This window comes from Hylaeus volcanicus, chromosome 1 (assembly GCF_026283585.1).
Source record: "Hylaeus volcanicus isolate JK05 chromosome 1, UHH_iyHylVolc1.0_haploid, whole genome shotgun sequence".
NCBI lineage: Eukaryota > Metazoa > Arthropoda > Insecta > Hymenoptera > Colletidae > Hylaeus > Hylaeus volcanicus.
The window spans coordinates 13,812,836-13,836,232 of record NC_071976.1 but is presented as its reverse complement, the minus strand read 5'-3'; the positions used below and the strand labels follow the sequence as shown (position 1 = coordinate 13,836,232).

The 23,397-nt window shown below is 34.2% G+C and overlaps 3 protein-coding genes across 5 annotated transcripts; all 3 read left to right on the top strand.

Annotated features, from left to right (window-relative positions):
* The first annotated feature begins 909 nt into the window (after nucleotides 1-909).
* On the top strand, nucleotides 910-9,204 carry LOC128874159 (transcription initiation factor TFIID subunit 1). Its single transcript, XM_054118594.1, has 18 exons — nucleotides 910-1,569; nucleotides 1,647-2,056; nucleotides 2,135-2,380; nucleotides 2,484-2,603; nucleotides 2,725-2,906; nucleotides 3,001-3,399; nucleotides 3,474-3,714; nucleotides 3,796-4,154; nucleotides 4,259-4,521; nucleotides 4,599-4,960; nucleotides 5,062-6,282; nucleotides 6,632-6,874; nucleotides 6,971-7,409; nucleotides 7,493-7,635; nucleotides 7,793-7,930; nucleotides 8,019-8,154; nucleotides 8,239-8,451; nucleotides 8,523-9,204. Exons 1-18 carry the CDS (start codon nucleotides 1,221-1,223, stop codon nucleotides 8,732-8,734), a joined length of 5,676 nt encoding a protein of 1,891 aa, XP_053974569.1. The 5' UTR covers nucleotides 910-1,220; the 3' UTR covers nucleotides 8,735-9,204.
* Nucleotides 9,205-9,211: 7 nt separating this feature from the next.
* On the top strand, nucleotides 9,212-10,775 carry LOC128874168 (protein EFR3 homolog B-like). 2 transcript variants are annotated; one of them, XM_054118612.1, is made up of 2 exons: nucleotides 9,212-9,988; nucleotides 10,658-10,775. In XM_054118612.1, exons 1-2 carry the CDS (start codon nucleotides 9,214-9,216, stop codon nucleotides 10,729-10,731), a joined length of 849 nt encoding a protein of 282 aa, XP_053974587.1. In that variant the 5' UTR covers nucleotides 9,212-9,213; the 3' UTR covers nucleotides 10,732-10,775. The 2 variants fall into 2 exon arrangements, with proteins under 2 accessions (XP_053974587.1, XP_053974580.1); XM_054118605.1 differs by having other exon boundaries at nucleotides 9,212-10,753.
* Nucleotides 10,776-10,966: 191 nt separating this feature from the next.
* On the top strand, nucleotides 10,967-14,403 carry LOC128874176 (zinc finger and BTB domain-containing protein 44-like). Of its 2 annotated transcripts, none has more exons than XM_054118625.1 (6): nucleotides 10,967-11,143; nucleotides 11,800-11,989; nucleotides 12,058-12,234; nucleotides 12,302-12,776; nucleotides 13,244-13,303; nucleotides 13,636-14,403. In XM_054118625.1, exons 1-6 carry the CDS (start codon nucleotides 11,115-11,117, stop codon nucleotides 14,022-14,024), a joined length of 1,320 nt encoding a protein of 439 aa, XP_053974600.1. In that variant the 5' UTR covers nucleotides 10,967-11,114; the 3' UTR covers nucleotides 14,025-14,403. The 2 variants fall into 2 exon arrangements, with proteins under 2 accessions (XP_053974600.1, XP_053974609.1); XM_054118634.1 differs by lacking the exon at nucleotides 10,967-11,143 and adding an exon at nucleotides 11,152-11,492.
* Nucleotides 14,404-23,397: the final 8,994 nt, after the last annotated feature.

Here is a 23,397-nt window from a genome sequence, read left to right as displayed (position 1 = left end):
CCATATTTGAAATTTTGCATTCAGCCGATAGTTTTGGAGTTGGAACGTCTTATCACTAAGGCTGGGACACCCTGTATATTATAGGTATATACAATATGTAATGCAAAAGTGAATAAACAGTATGATATGATGAAGCGATAGGGCTTATGAAGTAAAGGTTTAGTTTTTTACTTTATACCGATGGCCACACAACCGACCACACGCACTGCACACAGCTGCACACAGCACTATGAATGACAGTTCTTTCTTACACCGTGGTTACGGGATCCCGCAAAAAGGCCCGCGTAATTTAGTGCCAACAATGTACAAGCGGAGCACTCAAGTAGAAATCTCCAATTCTTCACAACTTGCATAGCACGAAACTACCAAAGAATATTATTCTATAGAGCGGAGATATCATAAGCTGAGATTCCTTACTCCACCGCAGGCGGCGCTGCAGTCGGGAATCTTCGCATCTTACAACACTGAGTGCAAGCTGGTGCAAGCGCATCAGTCTTCTCGATTTCATAACGACAACACCATTGTCATTTTATGAGGCAAGGAAGCGACCTTTCCGGCTGATTTTTTTGTAAACTGTTCCTTATAAAATTCCGCTGTGGGGGATAGTTACACATTTTGCAATTTCACTTTTGAAATATGCTAAAAATACGTTCAAAGACAAGACATTTTTTTTTTCAATTTTTTCCAAAAAACGCTTGACGAAACGATAGATTTACTTCCCCTGATTACGAAATGCACAATTATTATATGTTTTTTTCATTATTGTGCCTGAAAAACGGGAAAAACTATCTAGTAGTTCACCTACTTTCCGTTGGTGGCGCCAGTTTGTCTCCTGCGCATGGTAAATCCCTTTGTGAATAGACACATCTGAAGAACATTCATGTACATTCACTTTACTATCTATATAATGCTATCTTTGAGAACATGGCGAACACTTCATGAAATAACTTTACCAAGCTTTACGTAAACAAAACGTAACTTACGATAATTTTGTCTGTAACAGTGATTTGTACATAATAAGAATCCTTACTGTAAATATTAAAAAGTTATATATATAGAAAACAGTAAATAAATTTACATATGTGTGATATTTTGCTATTTTTGTTAATGAGAGTGTGAAATTGATATGTATTGTCTATAAACCTACTGTGTGGTCAGGGAATCGATCATTTTTGACAGATTAACGTGATATCAATCCGTCGAACTTTTTACTCATAAAAATGGCTGATTCTGAGGATGAAAGTGATAAAGATATAATGTCCGCAATTAATATGACTGGCTTCTTGTTTGGGAACATCGATGACAATGGTCAACTGGAGGATGATATTCTTGATCCAGAGGCAAAGCAACACTTAGCATCGCTTAGTCGTCTTGGTTTGAGTTCGTTTATCCGCGAAATGATGCCAAATGACAATGCTAACGATGAAAAGGATGATGAGGATGACAGTAAACACGAAGAAAAAAATCAAACCTACACTGATAAAGATATAAATTACATAGAAAAGTCACCTAATGCTTTTGATTTCTCTGATATAAATGAATTAGCAGATGATATAAATGAAGAAAGTAGTAAGTATGACAAGCACTTAATGTGACAAATGTAATACATTTGTCAATCTATTTCTAAATGTCATCTTTATTGATAGATAAACAAGATCCATTCGAACGAAGAAGTGAAAAAGAGAACGATTATGATGCTGATGATGAAGAAGTTGTTAATAAATCTGATACACAATTAATGCCACCTCCACCAGTGCCTGAGGAAAAGGAAGCGCTTACCGCAGAAGAGGCAGAAGCTGCCCGTCAGAGAAAATTAGAAACACCTCTTGCTTCTATGCTGCCATCTAAATATGCCAATGTTGATGTCACAGAATTATTTCCTGATTTTCGTACTAATAAAGTATTGCGATTTTCAAGATTATTTGGTCCAGGAAAACCTAGCAGTCTTCCACAAATATGGAGAGGTGTTAAAAAGCGACGTAAAAAGAAGCGGCACCATGATCCTAGAGATTCTGATTCTGGATCTGATCAAGATGATAGGAAACCAAAATTTAAAGTATGTGTAGTATATAATATATGACTTCATTTTAAAATAATAATAGTTTCATGTTTTACCAAATAATGCTTATGTTAGGGATGGGTGATGCAATATGGTCCAGATCCAACTCCAGATATGTGTCGATCTGATGATGAAACTAAGTTACTATTACCAGTAGAAGATAAAGAACAACATGGTAAAACAGGTGAAAGTGGAGAAAATGGAGACATGGGACCAAAAGTAGCGGATTGGCGGTTTGGACCTGCACAGCTTTGGTATGATATGCTTCAAGTTCCAGAGACTGGTGATGGATTTAATTATGGATTTAAGATTGCAGATAAGGTACTTACACATATGTTTGTTATATATATAGTTTATAAATTTAAATTTAAATTTGAATGCTTCAGAAATATCATAGAAAATACTGTTATTATGTTTCTAATAGACCGATGAACAGAACAATAAAGGAAATACTGAGGAATTTTCTGATGATGCATTTTTAATGGTATCCCAGTTACATTGGGAAGATGATGTTATATGGAATGGCGATGACATAAAGCATAAAGTAAGTAATGTAATGCTATTTTAGTACGAGATAAATCAAACCAGTGTTGGATAAAATGAAAACTGAATAATAATTAATGATTATGATTACCATGTTAAAAAATTGGTAAATATCTTTGAAGGTGTTGCAAAAATTAAATAGTAAAAACAATGCAGCTGGGTGGGTTCCATCTAGTGGAAACAGAACTGCTCAAGCATTTAGTCAACCAGGGAAAGGTACACCTGTTCCTGTTGCATCAAATGTTAGACTTGCTACGTCACAAATTACAACTCCATTACACATGCAGTCACAAAAGAATAAAATGTAAGAAATACATTAGACAAGAAATACAAACAAGAAAGTATTATTTTTATTCAAAATTTTTATCGAGAACTAAAAATCTTCGCGTTGTTAACAGGAATATGAATAAGGGAAATCAACAACAAACACGGGAAGAGAATTATGATGATACTTGGTATTCCATTTTCCCTGTAGAGAATGAAGAATTAGTATATGGGCTTTGGGAGGAAGAAGTAATTTGGGATCCAGAAAACATGAAGAAGATTCCAAAACCTAAAATTCTTACTTTGGATCCAAACGATGAAAACATTGTTCTTGGTATTCCTGATGACATAGATCCAGCATTGCTTCATAAAGATAATGGACCTCAACCGAAAGTGAAAATACCCCACCCACATGTTAAAAAAAGTAAATTATTATTAGGGAAAGCTGGAGTTATTAATGTTTTAGAAGAAGATACTCCACCACCACCACCAAAATCACCCGACAGAGATCCATTTAATATTTCGAACGATACGTGAGTTGATTTTGGAATCATAAAGGTAATATTAATTGTATTAGAACAAAAGTTTGTTGATTTGTTATTTTTAGATACTACATGCCACGATCCTCAGAAACAACGTTACGGTTGAAAGTTGGAGGTGGAAATTTAATACAACACAGTACACCAGTAGTAGAATTACGTGTACCATTTGTTCAAACTCATATGGGACCCATGCGACTTCGAAATTTCCATAGACCACCATTAAGAAGGTTTAGTCATGGTCCACTCGCGCATCCTGGACCTCATTCTGTTTTGCCGTTATTGAAACATATAAAAAAGAAAGCTAAAGTATGTATTATTTTTTATTGCTATACTTGATAAAGATATACTGCTATACTTGATATACGAAAATTAATATTTATACTTTAGCAAAGGGAGCAAGAAAGAATTGCATCTGGCGGAGGGGACGTCTTTTTTATGAGAACTCCTGAAGACTTGACTGGTAAAGATGGGGAACTAGTACTCGTCGAATTCTCGGAAGAGCATCCTCCATTAATGAACCAAGTAGGAATGTGCTCTAAGGTAAAAAATTATTATAAAAGAAAGGCCGGAAAAGACCAGGGTCCACAAAAATATAAATACGGTGAAACTGCTTATGCGCATACCAGTCCATTCTTAGGAATTCTTACACCTGGTCAAAGTATACAAGCGATTGAAAACAACATGTACAGAGCACCGATCTACGAACATAGAATACCAGAGACGGACTTCCTAGTTATCAGGACAAGGTAAAGTGATAGGATTTAAGAAAATTTGTTGTTACTGTTTTTTAGTATTATAACACGAATGGTGTGGTAAGATGGCATTTAATGAAATATACTCTCACATATAGGCAGCAATATTATGTCAGAGAAGTGGATGCCATATTCGTTGCGGGACAAGAGTGCCCGCTGTATGAAGTACCGGGTCCCAATTCTAAGAGAGCCAATAATTTTGTGAGGGACTTCTTACAAGTTTTTATATACAGATTATTTTGGAAGTCTACAGATACACCTCGACGTATCAAAATGGATGACATTAAAAAAGCATTCCCGTCGCACAGCGAAAGTAGTATCAGAAAACGCTTGAAGTTATGTGCCGATTTCAAAAGAACAGGTATTTACATATGACGACAAAATTTGCACAAACATAATCTAATAAATTGATATAAATATTGAAAGTTTTTGCATTAGGCATGGACTCTAATTGGTGGGTTATAAAGCCAGACTTTAGATTACCAACCGAAGAAGAGATTAGAGCAATGGTATCTCCAGAACAGTGTTGCGCTTACTTTAGTATGATTGCGGCGGAACAACGATTAAAAGATGCTGGTTATGGCGAAAAGTTTCTTTTTACTCCTCAAGATGACGACGACGAGGAGATGCAATTAAAAATGGATGACGAAGTTAAAGTTGCACCTTGGAATACAACACGAGCATACATTCAGGCTATGAAAGGCAAGTGCTTGTTACAATTGGCAGGACCAGCAGATCCAACAGGATGTGGCGAAGGATTCTCTTATGTCAGAGTTCCAAATAAACCAACAATTAGTAAGGTAAATGTACTAGAATGATTGTGTAGCAGGTGCTCATAACATCAATGAAATTACACCCTTTGTTCTTATAATTCATACGTTCCTTTCTTAATATAAATTAGGAAGAACAAGAAGCTCAACCAAAGAGAACTGTAACTGGAACTGATGCTGATTTACGAAGACTATCGTTAAATAATGCCAAAGCATTACTTCGTAAATTTGGTGTTCCCGAGGAAGAAATTAAAAAATTATCGCGATGGGAGGTTATAGACGTAGTTAGAACATTGTCCACGGAAAAAGCTAAAGCTGGAGAGGAGGGAATGACGAAATTCTCGCGAGGTAATCGATTTTCTATTGCCGAGCATCAAGAGAGATACAAAGAAGAATGTCAAAGAATTTTCGACCTACAAAATCGCGTATTGTCCTCCAATGAAGTTTTGAGTACTGACGAAGGCGAGAGTTCGGAAGAAGATAGTTCCGAAATTGAGGAAATGGGCAAGAATATAGAAAATATGCTTTCCAATAAGAAAACGAGCACCCAGCTATCTCTTGAACGAGAAGAGCAACAGAGGCACGAGTTGCGAAAGATGCTAATGGGCGAAATGCAAGAGCAAGATAAGAAGAGTAAGGAGAAAAAGAAAGATGACGAAGAAGACAGTCCTGTAAATAACTTTAACGCGCAGCAGGGTAGGGTTCTTAAGATTTATCGGACATTTAGAAATCCAGAGGGAAAAGAATTTACAAGGGTAGAATTGGTTAGAAAGCCAGCGGTGATAGATACATATATAAAAATTAGAAACTCAAAAGATGAAGCATTCATTAAGCAATTCGCAACTCTGGATGAGGCACAGAAAGAAGAAATGAAGAGAGAGAAAAGAAGAATTCAGGAACAATTGCGTAGAATTAAGCGAAATCAAGAACGTGAACGTATGCTCGGTGGTCCAATGTCGGGAAACAACGCATCATCACATAATATATTCGACCGTAGTAATACCAATACACCAACCACTACATCCTCAAACAGTATCCTTCCATTCTGTAATTCCTTCCAATCTACTTCTCCTGCTTCTAAACATCCTAAACCTGAAGTTTCTCCTTCTAAACGTAAAAAACCTAAACTAAAACCAGATCTTAAATTGAAATGTGGTGCTTGCGGTAACGTGGGCCACATGCGTACGAATAAAGCTTGTCCTTTGTATCAAAATAGCATAACCACAGCACCAGTGAATGTTGCGATGACAGAGGAACAAGAAGAAGAAATTGAGAAACAGCTTAACACGGATGACCAAGATCTCGTCAATGTAGATGGAACTAAAGTGAAGTTATCATCTAAATTGATTAAGGTAAGTTGTTTGTTTAATCACTTTTTAACAAAGTCAGTGCTGAAATAATGTATATATCACTAGAGTTGTCAAAATTTTATTCAAATTATAAATAACACATAAAAACAGTATTGAAGTATTCAGATAAGGTATAACTTCATTCTATAAATCAAATTTTAATGTTTATTCGACTATTAATCTATAAAAACTGTTTATCTTTTAGTCGTCGTTCAAAATGTTTATTTAATAAGTATTTTAACATATTAAGGACCGCTCACGAGTTTTCTTGTGTTTTCTACACGCAGTTTCTAGATGTGCGGTCCTTAATGTGTTAAGCATTGTATCAATTCATGATTTTGTGTTATTGCAGCATGCCGAAGAAATGAAGAGACGTACGTTACTATTGAAAGTACCCAAAGAGGCTGTAAATTCGAAAAAACGAAGAAGAGCTACTGGAGACGATCATTGTGATTACCTTAAACGACAACAACGACCTGCTAATAGACGTAGAACTGATCCTGTTGTTGTCATGTCTACAATGTTAGAAAGCATACTTAACGAAATGCGAGACTTACCTGATGTTCAGCCTTTCCTATTTCCCGTTAATGCTAAAGTATGTTTCACGTGTATGGAAAATTTTTATATCAATTATTGTATAATTGTTTACAAGTTTAAAATTGATTTATAAACTTCACGATTTTTTTATTAGGCTGTTCCCGACTATTATAAAATTATACAAAAACCTATGGATTTACAAACAATACGTGAGAACTTGAGATTAAAGAAATACCAAAGTCGAGAAGAATTTTTGGCTGATGTTAATCAAATTGTGGAAAATTCAACGTTATATAATGGATCGAAAAGTTCATTGACGGTGGCAGCTAAACGTATGTTGGAAACATGCGTAGAAAGACTCGGTGAAAAGGAAGATCGTCTAATGAGACTAGAGAAAGCAATTAATCCTCTGCTTGACGATAACGATCAAGTTGCTCTTACATTTATCTTAGATAATGTTGTTAATAACAAATTGAAATCTATGACAGAAGCTTGGCCATTCTTGAAACCAGTGAATAAAAAATTGGTGAAGGATTACTACACTGTTATCAAAAGGCCTATGGATTTAGAAACTATATCCAAAAAAGTATCTGGTAAGTTGATGCGCACTATCACTGATATTCAATGGTTTTTATTTATTGCAGCTATTTTATTGAATTCGATTATTTTATTTCAGCACATAAGTACCATAATAGGCATGAGTTTCACCGAGATATTGAACAAATTTTGGAAAATTGTACAATATATAATGGAAAGGAATCTGTATATACAAACAAAGCAGAGTTGCTTGTAAAAGTTTGCAAAGAAACATTAGATGAGGTAACTACACAAGTATTTACTTTGATGATTATTTCATTTTAATTAAATTGCATTTTACAATCACAACTAACTAATGTCACTAATATCAAATTATAATAAAATATGTTATTATTATTGCATTTTTGTTGTTGTACTGATCGTAACTAATATCTTGCAGTATGATGAACACCTAATGCAATTGGAAAATAACATACTATTAGTACAAAAACGAGCAATGGAACAAGCAGATATGGATCCTTTGTGGCTTGGTCCAGAGGAAGAAAATTATACCATTCCAGAACCAGAGTTCCGAGGGGTACTATTTTCACATTCATTGTCACTTTTATTTGTCTTTTACAATATTATCACAATAAACTTCATAAACTTGATGATGTTTTGTGCAGAGTCAAACGAGTTCACCAGAAAATCCATTTGGAAAGTCGAATATGGACGACTTTGATTTTGTAGATGTCGAAGGAGATATGGAAGGTGATGGCAGTAGAAGTGCCAATTCAAAGAAAAAGGATGTCCTCGAAGAAGGTAAAAGAAATCACAAAATTGTCATCGAACTTGTATACTTCTTTTACTTCACTGTAACTTTAACATTAATTTATTTCGCTTCAGATCTACAATTCTCCAGTGAAGACGAATTCGATGAAGTTCCATTTGGTACAGATGAACAGTCCGAAAATGCTGAGATCGATACACTTGAACTGAATGAAGTTCGAGAAGGTGGAGTAGTATTAGCGGATGATGACAGTCAGCAAGCAGCAGAAGCAATGGTTCAATTGGGTAATGTCGGTTTTTATATGGCGGATCAACAATTGCTTCAGCAAGGTTGGTAACATACAAAACGGTGCATTGGATATGTCGATTGAATTTATAAATTGTATATATTTTTATTATAGATGAAAGTATGGATGTCGATCCAAATTATGATCCTTCAGACTTTTTACTAGCTGGTTTACCAGCAAGGGATGATAAAGGGCAAAATAAGATACAAGATGATTTGGCTGTATCCGAAAGCGACGATGATGCAGAAAATAACGCTCAACACAAACGAAAGACACCACAGTTATCGCAGCCAGAGGAGGATGTTGGCGGTGACTTGTGGTTCTAAGGAGGTTTTCAGACTTATTTTAAGTAAAAATATTGTTTTATAGTAAATATCTTAAATCAAAAAATTTATCTATAATATTACAAAATGTAATGAAACATGAAATATTTATTTCCTATAGGAATAATTGAATTTCAATATTTGAAATGACATCAATCGTGTATGATTTCATTGTGTAAAAAGTAGGCAAAATTATTTAAATTTTTCAATGCATATCTATGAATATTATGTGCACATACATGTAAATATATAATGAAAAATTGTTTCTTAAGTTCTACGCGTACAATTATTTAATTTGTTTTTTTAGCTAGGATAAAAGTTCATGAAAAAATAGTTGTATAATATAAACAAATATTGTATATTTTTACATATTGAAGATTTATGTAAAAACTGCATATTCAGTTGTGTTTACCGAAAATAGGTTTCTAACCAAAATTATATTTGTAATGTGTTCTACCATTTAAGTGCAATACCGTTTAGTAATGATTTCAGATCAGAAACTAAAAAGCAAAATAGAATATTTACATACAGTATGTCCCACGATGCTTTCACATTCGCTACGGGATCAAGATAAAATACTGAACAATATAATAACTATAACGAAAAGTGCATTACAAGAGCAATTATTAACCTACGAACCCAACGTTATCATTATATGTGCGCTTAAACTTTTTTTATATTATGACGAAAATTTGTCCTACACTGGAAATCTATGCGAATGGAAACGTCGAAAAAAACGTCGTCTTGCGAAAGAATGTTATAATAGTTTATTGCAAATATATATTCCTAAAAAATCTAAGGAAATTCTTGAAGCAGTGCTAGACATGATTTACGAAGACAAGCTTTGGGAGTTTGAAACTTTTTGTTTTGAAGTTATGTGCAATCTGTTGGAATGTGGTCTTAGTGGAGCATTAATGATTCATGCGATATGGGACAAAATTGAAGCTCCAAATATGAATATAGAAGACACAAGAAAAATCATAAGAATATTGTATGAACTTTTAGATATTTATATTTGGCCAGGTACTCATGATACCGTATTAGTCATTGAAAGAATTTTAAATCTCTTCTACATCAGTGTGACTACTACACAATTTAATAATTCTATATCATACGCAATGCTAAAAAAGGGCCTCGAAGTTTGTATCATAAATATAGTCAAACATATATGCAACGATCATCTTCTCATCATAATACAACATATGTGTTCGTGGGCTGTTGAAGAAGGAACGACTGATGAAATTATTTTAGAATTTGGTAGTACACTTGAATATACATCTTACATGCATGAAGTAACGCTATATGAAAAAACCTTAACACCAAAGATATTCCCATTGTTGATGAAAATGATAGGATCAAAAAGTAAAATAACGAGTTTATTAGGAAATAGAGTTATACAATATTTACTTGATCGGAAGGACAATAAAATCAATTTTGATACGCCTAAAATATTTTTTGAGGACACTCAGTTTGATCTCACGATAAGTGAGTGTTTTAAAGAAGATAAACTATTCTGCAAACTTCATCGAGAGATTCTGCATGACAGTCTTTTAAAGAGTATTATAAGTCATTGTTCGTCGCGTATGAATTTGGAAACAACATATTGTACAATTTGTTTGATTGCAATAGAAATTCCATGTGGATTTACTGCAGCAGCTATAGTTTGTCTAATAATGAACTTACAAGACTTAACTTTAAAACAACATAAAGATAATCCCGAAGTGTCCTATCACTTGCATGCTACAGTAATAGCAATTATGTCTCTCTTGTGTTGGATTCATAAAGCTAGAGTATTTTACGAGTATGTAAATAAAATTATGTTGGAAAGGGCACAATGGGCTCCACACCTAAATCCGCCTTTTCAATCTCAATATAATTTTGCAGCACATCATATTCTATGGAATAAACCAGATTTATTTTTCGTAGACTGGGAAGCTCGTTATGGCTTATGGAAATGTTTTCGTTTGCGTAGAAATGAGGACGATGAAGACGATATATAACTATATGTTGAATATTGCGATTATATAGCTATGTAATCACTGAGAAATAAATTTTCTATTATTAAGTAACATTAATATTCCATGTAAAATTAGACTGAAATTATTTTTCATATCAATGAATTTATTTTAGTAACCGAATGTAAAATATGACTATAAATAATAATAATTTACTAGAATCACTAACTTTTTCTTGGTTAATTCAAGATTTACTCTCAATTTATAACTTCAAATATAATCCCACATACTTTCGTAATTATAAAATCAGAATTAAAAATGGTTGTGTTTCAATATTTACCATATAGTGTATTTCCTAATTCTACGTTTTAAAGAAAGAACAATAATTGTCATTCGTAGCAAAGTATTCATCGAAAAAGTATCTCTTTATGTACACCAATATTTTATGTAAAACAATGTTAGTATAGTTAAAATCTGTTCGTTACTGAAAGGCGCGATAATTTATCTCGAATAATTCATATGTTCGTCCATCTTATACCGCTCTAAACACGCTTTGATTCGTGAAATATTTGTTTTGTAAACTACAAATTGTATAATTTGGAATTTGATATAACTGTTTGGAAACCAATGAAACGTTTCTTTGTAGTTCCACAAGAATTGAAAAGAAAGTGGTGACAATGAAATTAAATTGATTTTTCAAGTGCTATACGAATTGTAGTTATTAAAATTGTATTGTTTACATAACGATCGAACTACAGCGTCCACTGGATTATTTTCGTCAGACCTTAAATTGCGTTTTAATAAAGGTTAACTTTTTAAATTAATTATAACATTTATTATTCCTTCATTACTAGTGTATCTTTTCATAATAATGAACCTTTATCATTTTTAAATATAAACAATTTCATAAAGTATCCAACTACTGCATAAACATTAATATTCAATGTGGTGTACAGTAGAAATAAAGAAACTCTATTAATATGAATCACATTGCTTAAGATAAAATATGGGTTAACCATTTATACATAATATGTACAAACTGTTAAAATATATAAGTACCAATTTTGTGCTGCTAATTTCTGTTTTTCCATTCATTTAAAAATTTCTTTTTAGAGAAACAATGTCTGGAGAACAGTTTTCGCTAGTTTGGAATAGTTTTCCAAGAAATTTATCATCTGGATTATATACGTTACTAACCGATGAACAGTTAGTCGATGTAACATTAGCAGCAGAGGGTCAAATATTACGTGCACATAAATTAATATTATCAGTTTGCAGTACGTACTTCAGAGATCTCTTCAAGGTTTGTTTCTTTTTGTTTATTATCATTATTGTTACTGCTATGGTATTAAAATTCTTGCGATAATGTAGGGAAATTCTTGTAAACATCCAATCGTGATTCTAAAAGATGTCAATTACCGTGATTTGTCAGCGATGCTTCACTTTATGTACCAAGGAGAAGTTAATATTAAACAGGAAGACATAGCAAGTTTTTTAAAGGTAGCAGAAACCTTACAAATTAAAGGTTTAACCACAGAAACTGAAGAGGTATGTATGTTAATTGAAATGTAACATTTTAATTGTGCAATAAAATTAACTACTGTCTGAATTGTAGAAACTTGAGGAATCTCTAACAGAAAATGTACAATTGGATCAGCTATTCAGCTCAAAAAAGAGCAGTATTAATTCTACTGTGTCTGATTTAAATGTTTCCACTTGTGAAACTTCAAAACAATTAATGCAGGAGGATCAACAAGCTGAGAAACAGGATGCATCTTCAAACGGAGAATTACATAACAAAGAATTAATAGAAACTAATACAATCAGTGATGCATGCTATCATCAAGATTCTACCTCCGATTCAGCTTACAATGTTCAAGAGAGGCATCCTACACAGAACAATGACTGCAGAAGTATAGATACAGAAAGCAATGAGGAGGAACCATTAGACTGTACAGCTGACATTAATCATATAGACACTAAACATGAACCATTGGATTATACTCTTGATGTGGATTCGGAAACAGGATATAGAACATATTTGCCTAGTGAACCAGTTTACAAACCTGAAGATAGTCTACAGAGAAAAGGTATTAATTCCTTGCTTTTTATTTGTGTAAAGATTAAAGAGAATTATGTAATTAGTAGGCTGATAACTACAAAGACGTCAGCTGGAGGCAAAAAGTACAACGTTTGCAGGGCGAATGTATACTTCAAAATGAGATGATTAAAATTAGCCAAGAGGCTGTACAGATATTGGCAGCTTTATTGCCATGTAAAAGATTTGACACACTCAACTGCTATCATCGGTGGATGTGCACAATATTAAACCCAGATTATAACATGTTTGACATTTACATGTTGTAAAAAGTTTTTATGCATACATGCATTGTCTATATACAGAAGAAATTAATTTTATGATGAATTCAATTACACATTTGCATGCTTACACTATTGGGTGTTTCAAATCTAAATTTCATAATCTTACACAATTACACAGTTATGTTTCATAATTTACAATAGTGAGATGTTTAATAAACAATATTGTATTTTACAGATTTTTTACCAGATATGCGATTAGTTCCCTACAATCAGGATGCACAAAGTCAGCCATTTGGTATGTATTTTGCTTTTTATTTTTTGATTTTACAATCAACTAATTTACAAATTATATAATTTTCAAGAAATGTCTTATCAGGGACTTAGGATAAATAAAACCAATATATATATTAAATATAATAAGTAAGCCAACATTAATATTAATATTAAGCCAAATATTAATAAGTTAATATTGGTAAATACTATTGTTTTTTAATGTTACATTATAGCTCATAGAATGATAAATACGATATCAGTCGTCTTCGATAATTGATTATACAAGCATTACACTATATTAATTCACTCAGCTACAAACTTTGTTCAGTACGCTATATTATTTTGATTTATTAGGTTTGAACAATATGACTAGTCTTCAAGGTGAATTTATGTATGAAAGTGGTTGTCATGGGAAAGGTCGACGAACTATTAAAGGTATCTCCAATAATACTCTACCTTTGGAAACAACTCTGCGTGTTGTATCCGAGCTGGGACCAACGCTCCGTATGGAAAGAGGCAAAGTAATTCGAATGTATTCGTGTCCATGGTGTCTTCGTCACTTTACGCGTAAGGAGAATCTCAAACTTCATGTTCGTTATATTCACGGACCGCTTGAAAGTCTAACGTGTAAGCTTTGTGGTAATAAATACAAGAATAGCAATAGCTTACGTGTACATTCGTATCTTTATCATAATGCTAAACGAGACAAGTATAGTAAGCCACTCGTAGATGGTGGCGTATGAAATTAAGAAAAAAGAAAAAAGAAAACTGACACTAATGTTTACAATACACGTTTTGATGCGTTATATCAAACGTAGTAATACATAAAATTTCGCGTATTACTAATGACGAAATTTATGAAATTATTTAATGGTTTTTACTTATGTAATCCCTCCTCCTGGTTTGATTGAGGTAGTTTATACAAACCGATAAATATAGAAGAACAGAATGTTCTCTTGATTTCTTAAGGTGTTTGCTTTACAAACATTAGGAACTACGAACAATAACATATTTTATATAAAGCAGGTTAATTTTTAAGAAGAAACAATTGTAAATATATATATGTATATTGATATACCATTTTGTAAATGTACCATTTTTAATAAAATAAATTGACTGAAATCATGCAATTTTATCTCTTTCCTACTAAAATACAGCTATTTGAATAAAAAGGTCGAAAAAAGCTATTTGTCGTAAAATCATATGAAGATGTAGTTGATACAACGTGATCTGATAATATTGTAACTTCATCTACGAGTATGATATAGATTTGGTACACAAACAGATCGTCTTATATTGTAAATAAGAATTTACCAAACAATGGCAATTTAGCAAACTTTCCGTTTCATTTAAAAAATATCTGCATGTCCTCCTGATATGTTTTCAAAAATTAAAACTTTTTGACTTGACTTGGTTTGGTATTATATTATATTCGGTATTATTCCTCTTCAATCGGTGTGTTTTCCAGATACGTATTCGAGCATCTTTGCAAAATTTGTTTTTTTTTTGTGTCAGAACATGATGTTTGAAGATGTTGCATTGTAGCATTGTATTTATTGAATCAAAATGTGGTCCGTAAGTTTACAAGTAGAGGTGCCACGAATATCCATTATTTTAGAAACCTTGACTACCGCTATCTATGTATAACATGCTGAAGTTTTGAATAATCTGGTTGAGTTATCTAATGTTGGTAAAAAGAATTATTTTCCAATAAACTTGGAATCTTTGTAGTAGATAGCGCCTCAGAGCATATTTTATTTTTTTATTTTAGTGTGTAGATAAGTGTGTAGATATCCTCTACATTGCACTGTCTTACAACTATAATCACAATATAGGCGTTTCCTTATAACTAGTTTACAAGATATTTTATGTTAAGAATTACATATTAATTGTAACTAAACCTACTTGTACTTTCCTTATTCTAGGGCTATGTATATTAAACTTACGATCTATTTTTTTGAGCATCGTTTGGATATATATACTTATTGTTGATTATCACATTATTTTGTACTAGCTTTTCCTAGTTTGACGCACCAATCTTTTTTTTTTTATTTGTAAATAGGCTAAAGATTTACTATCAATTGACTTAACTTTGTTCTATTCCCTTGTCTCAGTCTTTTTATTTAATACTTCTGTGTGTTCTTATACATATATTTCAGACTTTTGGACTTCTATTACTCTATTCTACTATTGTAAAATACAAAATATAAACACTTATCAACAATATAATATAAATACAATAAAATAAAATAAAAGTATCTTAATTTATTGTTATTTTCCTATTGAATTTTTTTTTTTAACAGCCTTTTAGTTAACTCTATAGTATCTCTCTTTGCTTACGTCTCTAAATCTAGCTAATAACGTTTAGCTTTGTACCATTTGTTTCTTCCTACTTTGGAATTTCTGCATAACCTGTAAATACCCTGCACATGTATCCCGGTTATTTAATTTTAAGTACTATTTTGGCATTTTTCCTATTGCTATATTCTTTCATGAATAGAATTTAAAAACTTAACTACCCAGATAGCACAGGGACGTCTTATGTACGTCCATAAAACGTCCGGTACTAGACGTTCGGAACGTCCTATGTACGTCCATAAAACGTCCGGTACTGGACGTTCAGGACGTCCTATGGACGTCCAGATAACGTCCAAACGTCCCCTGAACGTCCTGTGAACATCCTGTGAACGTCCCTGAACGTCCCAGTTACATCGCAGGACGCCCCTGGGACGTCCGGCGTGGACATTCCCAGAACGTTCTCTAAAATTGAGATTTAAAAAAAATTAAATTTTAATTTTATATGTTTTCTTTTATTTGTTGGTAGATTTTAGTTAACTATATTTATTTCTTGTAACTGGATTCCATGAAAACGACGAACAAAATCTTTCAATTTTTATTTACCTCCGGCGGGATTCGAACTGATGATTTTCGAACCGCAACCTGCTTCCTCACTTACCCATAAACGACTTTCCTAAACCGACTTATATTTTAGGCTTATATAGCGACTCGTATTAATATTCGGACACTTTTTAAAATACAATTCCTTCTTTTGAAATTGGTCTAAATGACTTGAACTTTTTTTTGAAAAGTTAGAAGAATTAATTTACTAGGTAATTTTGAATAGTTCCAAATATTTCATACATATCACATCTCATATGTACAAAAAATATTGTATTCCTAATATTGAATAAACATTTTGTTTTACATGTGTAAACATATATTCTGTTGCGAATATTAGATAAATATGTGTTTTATCTACGGAAAAAAATATTCTGTTGCGAATATTAAATAATGACTGTATACCCAGATAGCACAGGAACAGGAACGTCTTATGTACGTCCATGGAACGTCCAGTGCTGGGCATTCCCAGAATGCTTTCTGTACGTTCTCTGTACGTCCATGGAACATCCGGTGCTGGACATTCCCAGAACGTTTTCTGTACGCCCATGGGACGTCCGGTGCTATCTGGGATAATAATATTAATTAATTAATTAATTAATTAATTAATTAATTAATTATTTGATAGTAATTTACAATTGTAAATAGTGTATTTTATATTCGGAAAAAAATATTCTGTTCTACATATTGAATAAATATTATATTATAAAGAATATTAATAAATAATATTTATTTTGTTTAAAAAAAAGTATTTTCCCCTAAATCTAGAAAGTTCAGAGCGGTCATTCCTGGAACGTACAAAATTTAAATCCCATGGACGTTCGTAGGACGTTCCGGGCGGACGTCCCTCGGACGTACAGAATTTAGGTCCCATGGACGTTCGCAGGACGTTTGGACGTAAACTGGACATAAAATGGACGTCCATTGGACGTCCGGTGCTATCTGGGTATGGTCTTCATAATTTTGATTTTATTGAGTTTTGTTAACTCTATCACCGATTTTCCTACTAATTTTATTTCCTTTTCCAATTTTTCCCATATTAAGCTTCTCTCTTGATTGTACAAGCCGCAATCAAATATTACATGGTCGATGTCTTCGTCCGCTTGGTCGCAATCGCACTTGCCACAGCTTATAAAGTTCTTTCTGGCTAGTGATTCTCTTAGATTAAAGTGGTTCGCTCGGATCCTTGATATTACTCTTATCTTTTCTCTATCTAGATTGTGTCTCCACTTGTGAAACCATGGTTTATAGTTTTTCCTGTGTAACTCGGGCCCGATTTCTCTAAAGAACTTTATTCCCTTATGATTTCCTATCGAACTCATTCTATCCTTGAAGCTGCTCCAGCATTGTTCCTTTATCTCCATTATAATGTCCGACGCCGGAACTTTGAATTTTGTGTTTGGTATATTATCCGTTTCTTTCTTGGCTCTAGAGTCTGCTGCTTCGTTTCCTACGATTCCCTTGTGGTCGGGAATCCATCCAATGATCGTTGAGTTTTGTCTTTCTTTTAACATATTTCCGGTGTGGATCGTTCATGGGTTATTTTCCTTCCAATTGTTATTTGTTAGGTAGCTTTCCAGCGCTTTGATAGCTGATGCCGAATTGGTTAGGATTAGGCAATTTTTATTTTCTCCGATTCTTCTATGTATATCCATTGCTTTCCATATTCCCACTATTTCTGTAGTAAAAATGGTCATGGCGTTTGAAACTGCCTTACCATATTCAAACCAGCTGTCTCCCATTTTTAACCAACTTCGAAAAGGAGGAGGTTACTCAATTCGACATTTTTTTTTTTTTTTTTTTATGTCTGTTCACCGATTACGTCGAGATGGCTTGATGAATCGGAGTGAAACCTCTTTCATCTTGTCGAATATTTCTTCCAGTTGGTCGCGTAAAAGAAACATTTTGTCTTGCTTCTTACTCCGAGACCAATCAGATTGAAACTTCTTGTATCTGGAAGAACATTTGCCATTTGGTCCCATAACAAAACATTTGTCCTTGTCTTATTTTTTACCACTTTATATCACTTTTTATCGCAAAAAGCGTACTATTTCACGTATGTTTGGCCTGAAACCGATGAAATCGATGAAACCCCTTACATTTTGCTGCCGGAGAGGTTTTCGCAATGATCACAGATGCAAAAATTTATGAATTTCTGTATTGTTTATAACTATTGTTATCGCAAAATTCCTATTATATGATGTAACTCGGTGAGGAAATTACCGAGCGCGATGGAACCTTCCGCATTTCATAATAGATGAATTCGTGATGTTCCCATTTGCAAAAATTTATGGACACTTTCATTGTTTCAAATTATTGTTGGTGCAAAATTGCTATGCTCTGGTGTAGCTCGACAAGGAATTTACCAAACGCAATCAATCCTTTCACATGTATTTGCATATGTATTCCTGATAATCCCATTTGCAATTATACAGGGTTTCCAAAAAATGTTGGATGGCTTTGAATGGGTGTTTCGCGGGGGGGGGGGGGGGGGGGTGATTTGAAACAATTTTTTCTTAACGAAAATGTTGTTCGAGGCTTCTTTAAGGAGATATTGACAAAAACCCTCGACCAATCAGAGCGCGAGTATGTCGGTGGAGCATAGGCCAAGCAGGCGCTCCTCCGGCATACTCGCGCTCTGATTGGTCGGGAGTTTTTGTTTCTGGAATATCTCCTTAACGAAGCCTCGAACAACATTTTCGCTAAGGAAAAATTGTTTCAACCCCCCCACCCCTGTGGAACAAGCCTTTTCAAGGACCTCCAACGTTTTTGGGTCATCCTGTATATTGCTCATAACTGTTGTTATTGCATGAAACCTATTGGTTATAGATTGCCACTAAAAAGAGTGAAATAAAATAATTTTTTGGGACAAAATTTAACCGACTTCGAAAAAGGTGCAGTGAAAAGTACGAAATAATTTCTAGTTAATTTATATGAATACATACTAGCTCTAGATATAATTGCTTAAAAGTATGGGAAAATGCAGTGAAAAGTGTGAAATAATTTCTATTTAAACTGTATTGTTATTCACCATCGTTTCATGAATTTGGTTAAATTATTAAATACATCATATTAAATGCAATGTACCTTTTTCGGAGGCGGCGCAAAATTTAAAATTAAGTATATTCAAAATTGCCAAACTTGGTTTAATTTTCTGTCGGAGAAACAAAAAGTATGGCCTTTAATTCCTATTACTATATCCGCTTTAGACATCATATTCATTAACACTATTCAATATCGCCGCCCCCACCAAATACTATCCCAAACCTATTCATACAGTATTTCCATGAAGAGAGTTTATACATTAGCAGTAATCAATATTGCCACCCCTCCCCTCCAAAAAAGCCCTAAATCTACTCAAACTATTATTTCCGTGTACATACTATATACATTAACAATTAATTCCACATAGACAATAAACATGTATACATTGACAGCATTCAATATTGCCGCCTCTGCCAAAAGCTAACCCAAACCAGAATTAAAAATTTTTTACATCTGCGCCGCCTCCGAAAAAGGTGCATTGCATTTAATATGATGTATTTAATAATTTAACCAAATTCATCAAACGATGGTGAATAACAATGCAGTTGAAGGGTGCGCAGGAGACCCAGCAAAACTCCGAGTTGACTTCACCGACAGTTGCAGAGAAAGTAGGAAGCTCTGAGACAAGGATAGATAGATCTTTGTCTCTCCAATGATGCTGTGACAGAGAGGGAGATACATCAATCGGAGGAGAGACAAAGACAGAATGATGTCAAACGTTTGCAATTTTCCAAACAGTTATTGTAATTTTATGAGGCGAGGAAGCAACCTTTTTGGCTGATTTTTTTTTAAACTGTTCCTTATAAAATTCCGTTGCGGGGGATAGTTACACATTTTGCAATTCGCTTTTGAAACGTGCTAAAAATACATTTAAAGACAAGAAATTTTTTGTGGGTCTTTTTCCAAAAATCTGTAACTGTCCCCCGCAATAGCATTTTACAAGGAACAGTTTGAAAAAAAAATCAGCCAAGAAGGTTGCTTCCTCGACTCATAAAATTACATTGGTGGTGTCGCTACGATTGAGACGATTCATATGCCAACATGGCTGCCTCAATATCGTGTTTTCCACCGCAGCGCTGTCGTCGTCTTCCTTTCCGTTACCGTGTCGACCATCTAAATACGCTTTTCGACTTGATTCGCAGGTATCGTAGTCGGCTGGGTTTTTTCGCGCCCGCGCAGCGAACATAGCATCAATGAAGTATACGCACGACTAAAAAGGTGTATCTTAATTACGCCTGCATACTTTTACAAATATATTCATGATTTATGGACAAATGTAGGACAATATATAAAGACAATATATAATTATAGACAATATATAAATAATAAGGACAAATATATTCATGATTTCGCGCTCATAGCCACAATAGCCATAGCATCCCACACCTGTTACCCTGGAGACGACACTGTTAACGGCCATCCTGACAGTACATGGGCGAATAAACCCGGCCCGGCTGGTATCACTGATCGTAGTATCGTACATAAAATATCGCTAGTTCGATTCCAAGCTGCTGTGTATTTTTTTTATTCTTATTTTATACTTTGTTCGGTTGCCGAACATCTTGTATAATTTATAAAAAAAAATTTTTGATATAAGAGGTAATATGAAATATAAAATACAAACAAATAGCCGAATACTTTCCTGTTTCGCTGTATGTATATCGTGTTTGGTCTCATTATAATCATAAAAATCTTACAAACACATTAGAAAAAGTTAGATTTAAAAAAATTAATAAATAAAAAAGTTTTATTGTTACATTAGTATTGTCTCGCGCCCGCCTATATGTTTTGGTTCCTAGCTTCGTGCCTTGGATCTCTCTCTCTCTCTCTCTCTCTCTCTCTCTCTCCTCTCTCTTTCGCTTTCCTCTCTCTGTCTCTTTCTATATTCGCGCTCGGCTGGAGCCGCATGTAAACTTAGAATCGACACCTCGGCTGGTTATTATACCTACATACATTGTATGTGTAACCAAATGTTTTGATCAGCTTCGAATCCGTCCAAAGTTTGAAAGCGTCGACGAAGTAGAAAGAGACAGTTTGATGAAGAAGAAAGAGAGACTGACAAGGGAACGGGCCCAGATATGACGCTAATTTTTTGATGGGCCTTTGCACAGTGGAAAACTGAAGCGAATGTTATTGATTTTGGGGGCAGACGATTTATAGTTTACGAGATATTCAACATTGAAGTTATTATTGCTGCTTACTTGGTGAATTATAAGCGACTCTGTCAATAGCGAATTCGGTGTGGTTAGTAAAGCATCAGCATAATAATTCCTCTGTCGCGAGTTCGAGTTCTGTTGAAACATTCTTATTACTATTCTTTTTTTTCACTTTCTTTTAGAAATATATTCGTTAAATATGTTCGGATATATTTTTTAAAACAAACAATTTCCATTATGATGTACATGAACTTGGGTGATAATTTTCGAAAGAGCAGTGGAAACAAAATTTTTCATCACCATTTATATCGAATGAATGCTTTAGATTCACAACTACAAAATTGTTTATTTAATTCTACTGGGAATACCGCTTGATTTACGTTAATGAAATGTACTCGATTTTTTGATAGCCATGATGCGTATCAAACATATCTATGTAGAATAGAGATAAATATATTGAAATTCATTATACAAATAGAAACAAGTATAGCAATGTCTCGAAATAAGTAACTCGATCGGGAGCGGCGAGTTGCTTATTTCGAAACAGTTAGAGCTCTTTCACACGACGATACGCGTATGCAGGATACCGATGGAACACATAATGTTATGGAAGCGTTCAGACGGCGATTCTCGCGAGATACAGTATCGCGATACTGATTTTCGGTATCCGCGGTTGGTCGGCCGCCGGCAACTTTTTTTGCGTCGAGGCGGCCGACGAAACATTGAAATAGATGCGAGCATTCACACGACGCTGCGCAGTATCGTCAAATTTGTCCACCTTCCTCATAAAAAAATTTTAGACATAATAATTGAAGAATTTACATGGATCGTTACAAAGTTCTTTGAATAAAATATGAAAAGCTCCCATTTCTTCTCTTATATTATTAATAGGATAAACCCAATATTTTCTCTTAACTTTTCTCCTTTTAGTAGCTTTTTTATGTAGAAACCAAATGGATAAAGCTTCAATCTCATCCATTATTTCAGAAAGGTTTTCTGAAAGGTTAACTGAAAAACAAATGATCAACACCGAGCTACGAAATTAGTTGGATACAGTATCGCATAAGTATCTTGCTGCGTATTGCGATAAGCGTATCGTCGTGTGAAAGAGCTCTTATGGTATATTCGGCTTGACCGTTCTCGAGCATGACGAGGAGGAACTCGTAGACAAAACAGGGGGTTCGGTGTAGCGGCAAACTATAAAGTGATCGTTCCAGCACGGGTGTTATACTTTGGAGAATGATAGAAGATAACATGCTTTCTCATTGTAACACTAGTAAAATCGAACAAATGGAACGTATACATGTACAACTAACAGTAGTATTCCGGAGAATACACACGCCAGAGAAAGAGAAAACATTACACACATTGTTCGACGCGCGAACCCCGGCTTCGAACTCGTATGTATATTACGGTCAAATTTAAACGTGTATACTATGCTGTCCGTGCTCATCCCGGCGCTCTCTTGCTCTCGTTCGCTCCGCTGGCCGTACAAAGCAGGCGAGAGAAGTCGGAGAGGCGGCGGGCGACACCGAGAACGATAATACATATGTACACAGCGCGAATCGAATTCAAATCAATCGTTACCGTGATTTTTGGCGATCGATCTTATCGAGTCAACAAGTCTTCTCCACGCGAGACTCTGAGATTTAGAAATCTTATTTCTAAATCCGTGTTACGGACATTTGAGCATTCCTACGGGAACAAAATTAAAACGCCTAAAGTTCTTAAACTAAGGGTAATTTTATTGTATTACAACTATTGTGTAGTTTCACCACGGAGGCAATAAAAACTGCTTCGGTAAAACACGATTCGGGCAGTTTATTTTCTTCTCCCGTTCGTACGCTAATCCCGGGAAAAGTCGCGGGACGATATCGAACGAATACACATTCTGTCCTCTTTACGCTTGGATTCTCTGCTATTGATGACTATTTCTTCAAAACAGTCGCGATTAAATCGTCATAGCGATAAGACGTGTTTACGCAAAGTGTCAAACTATCTCTGTGTTACGTGTTTA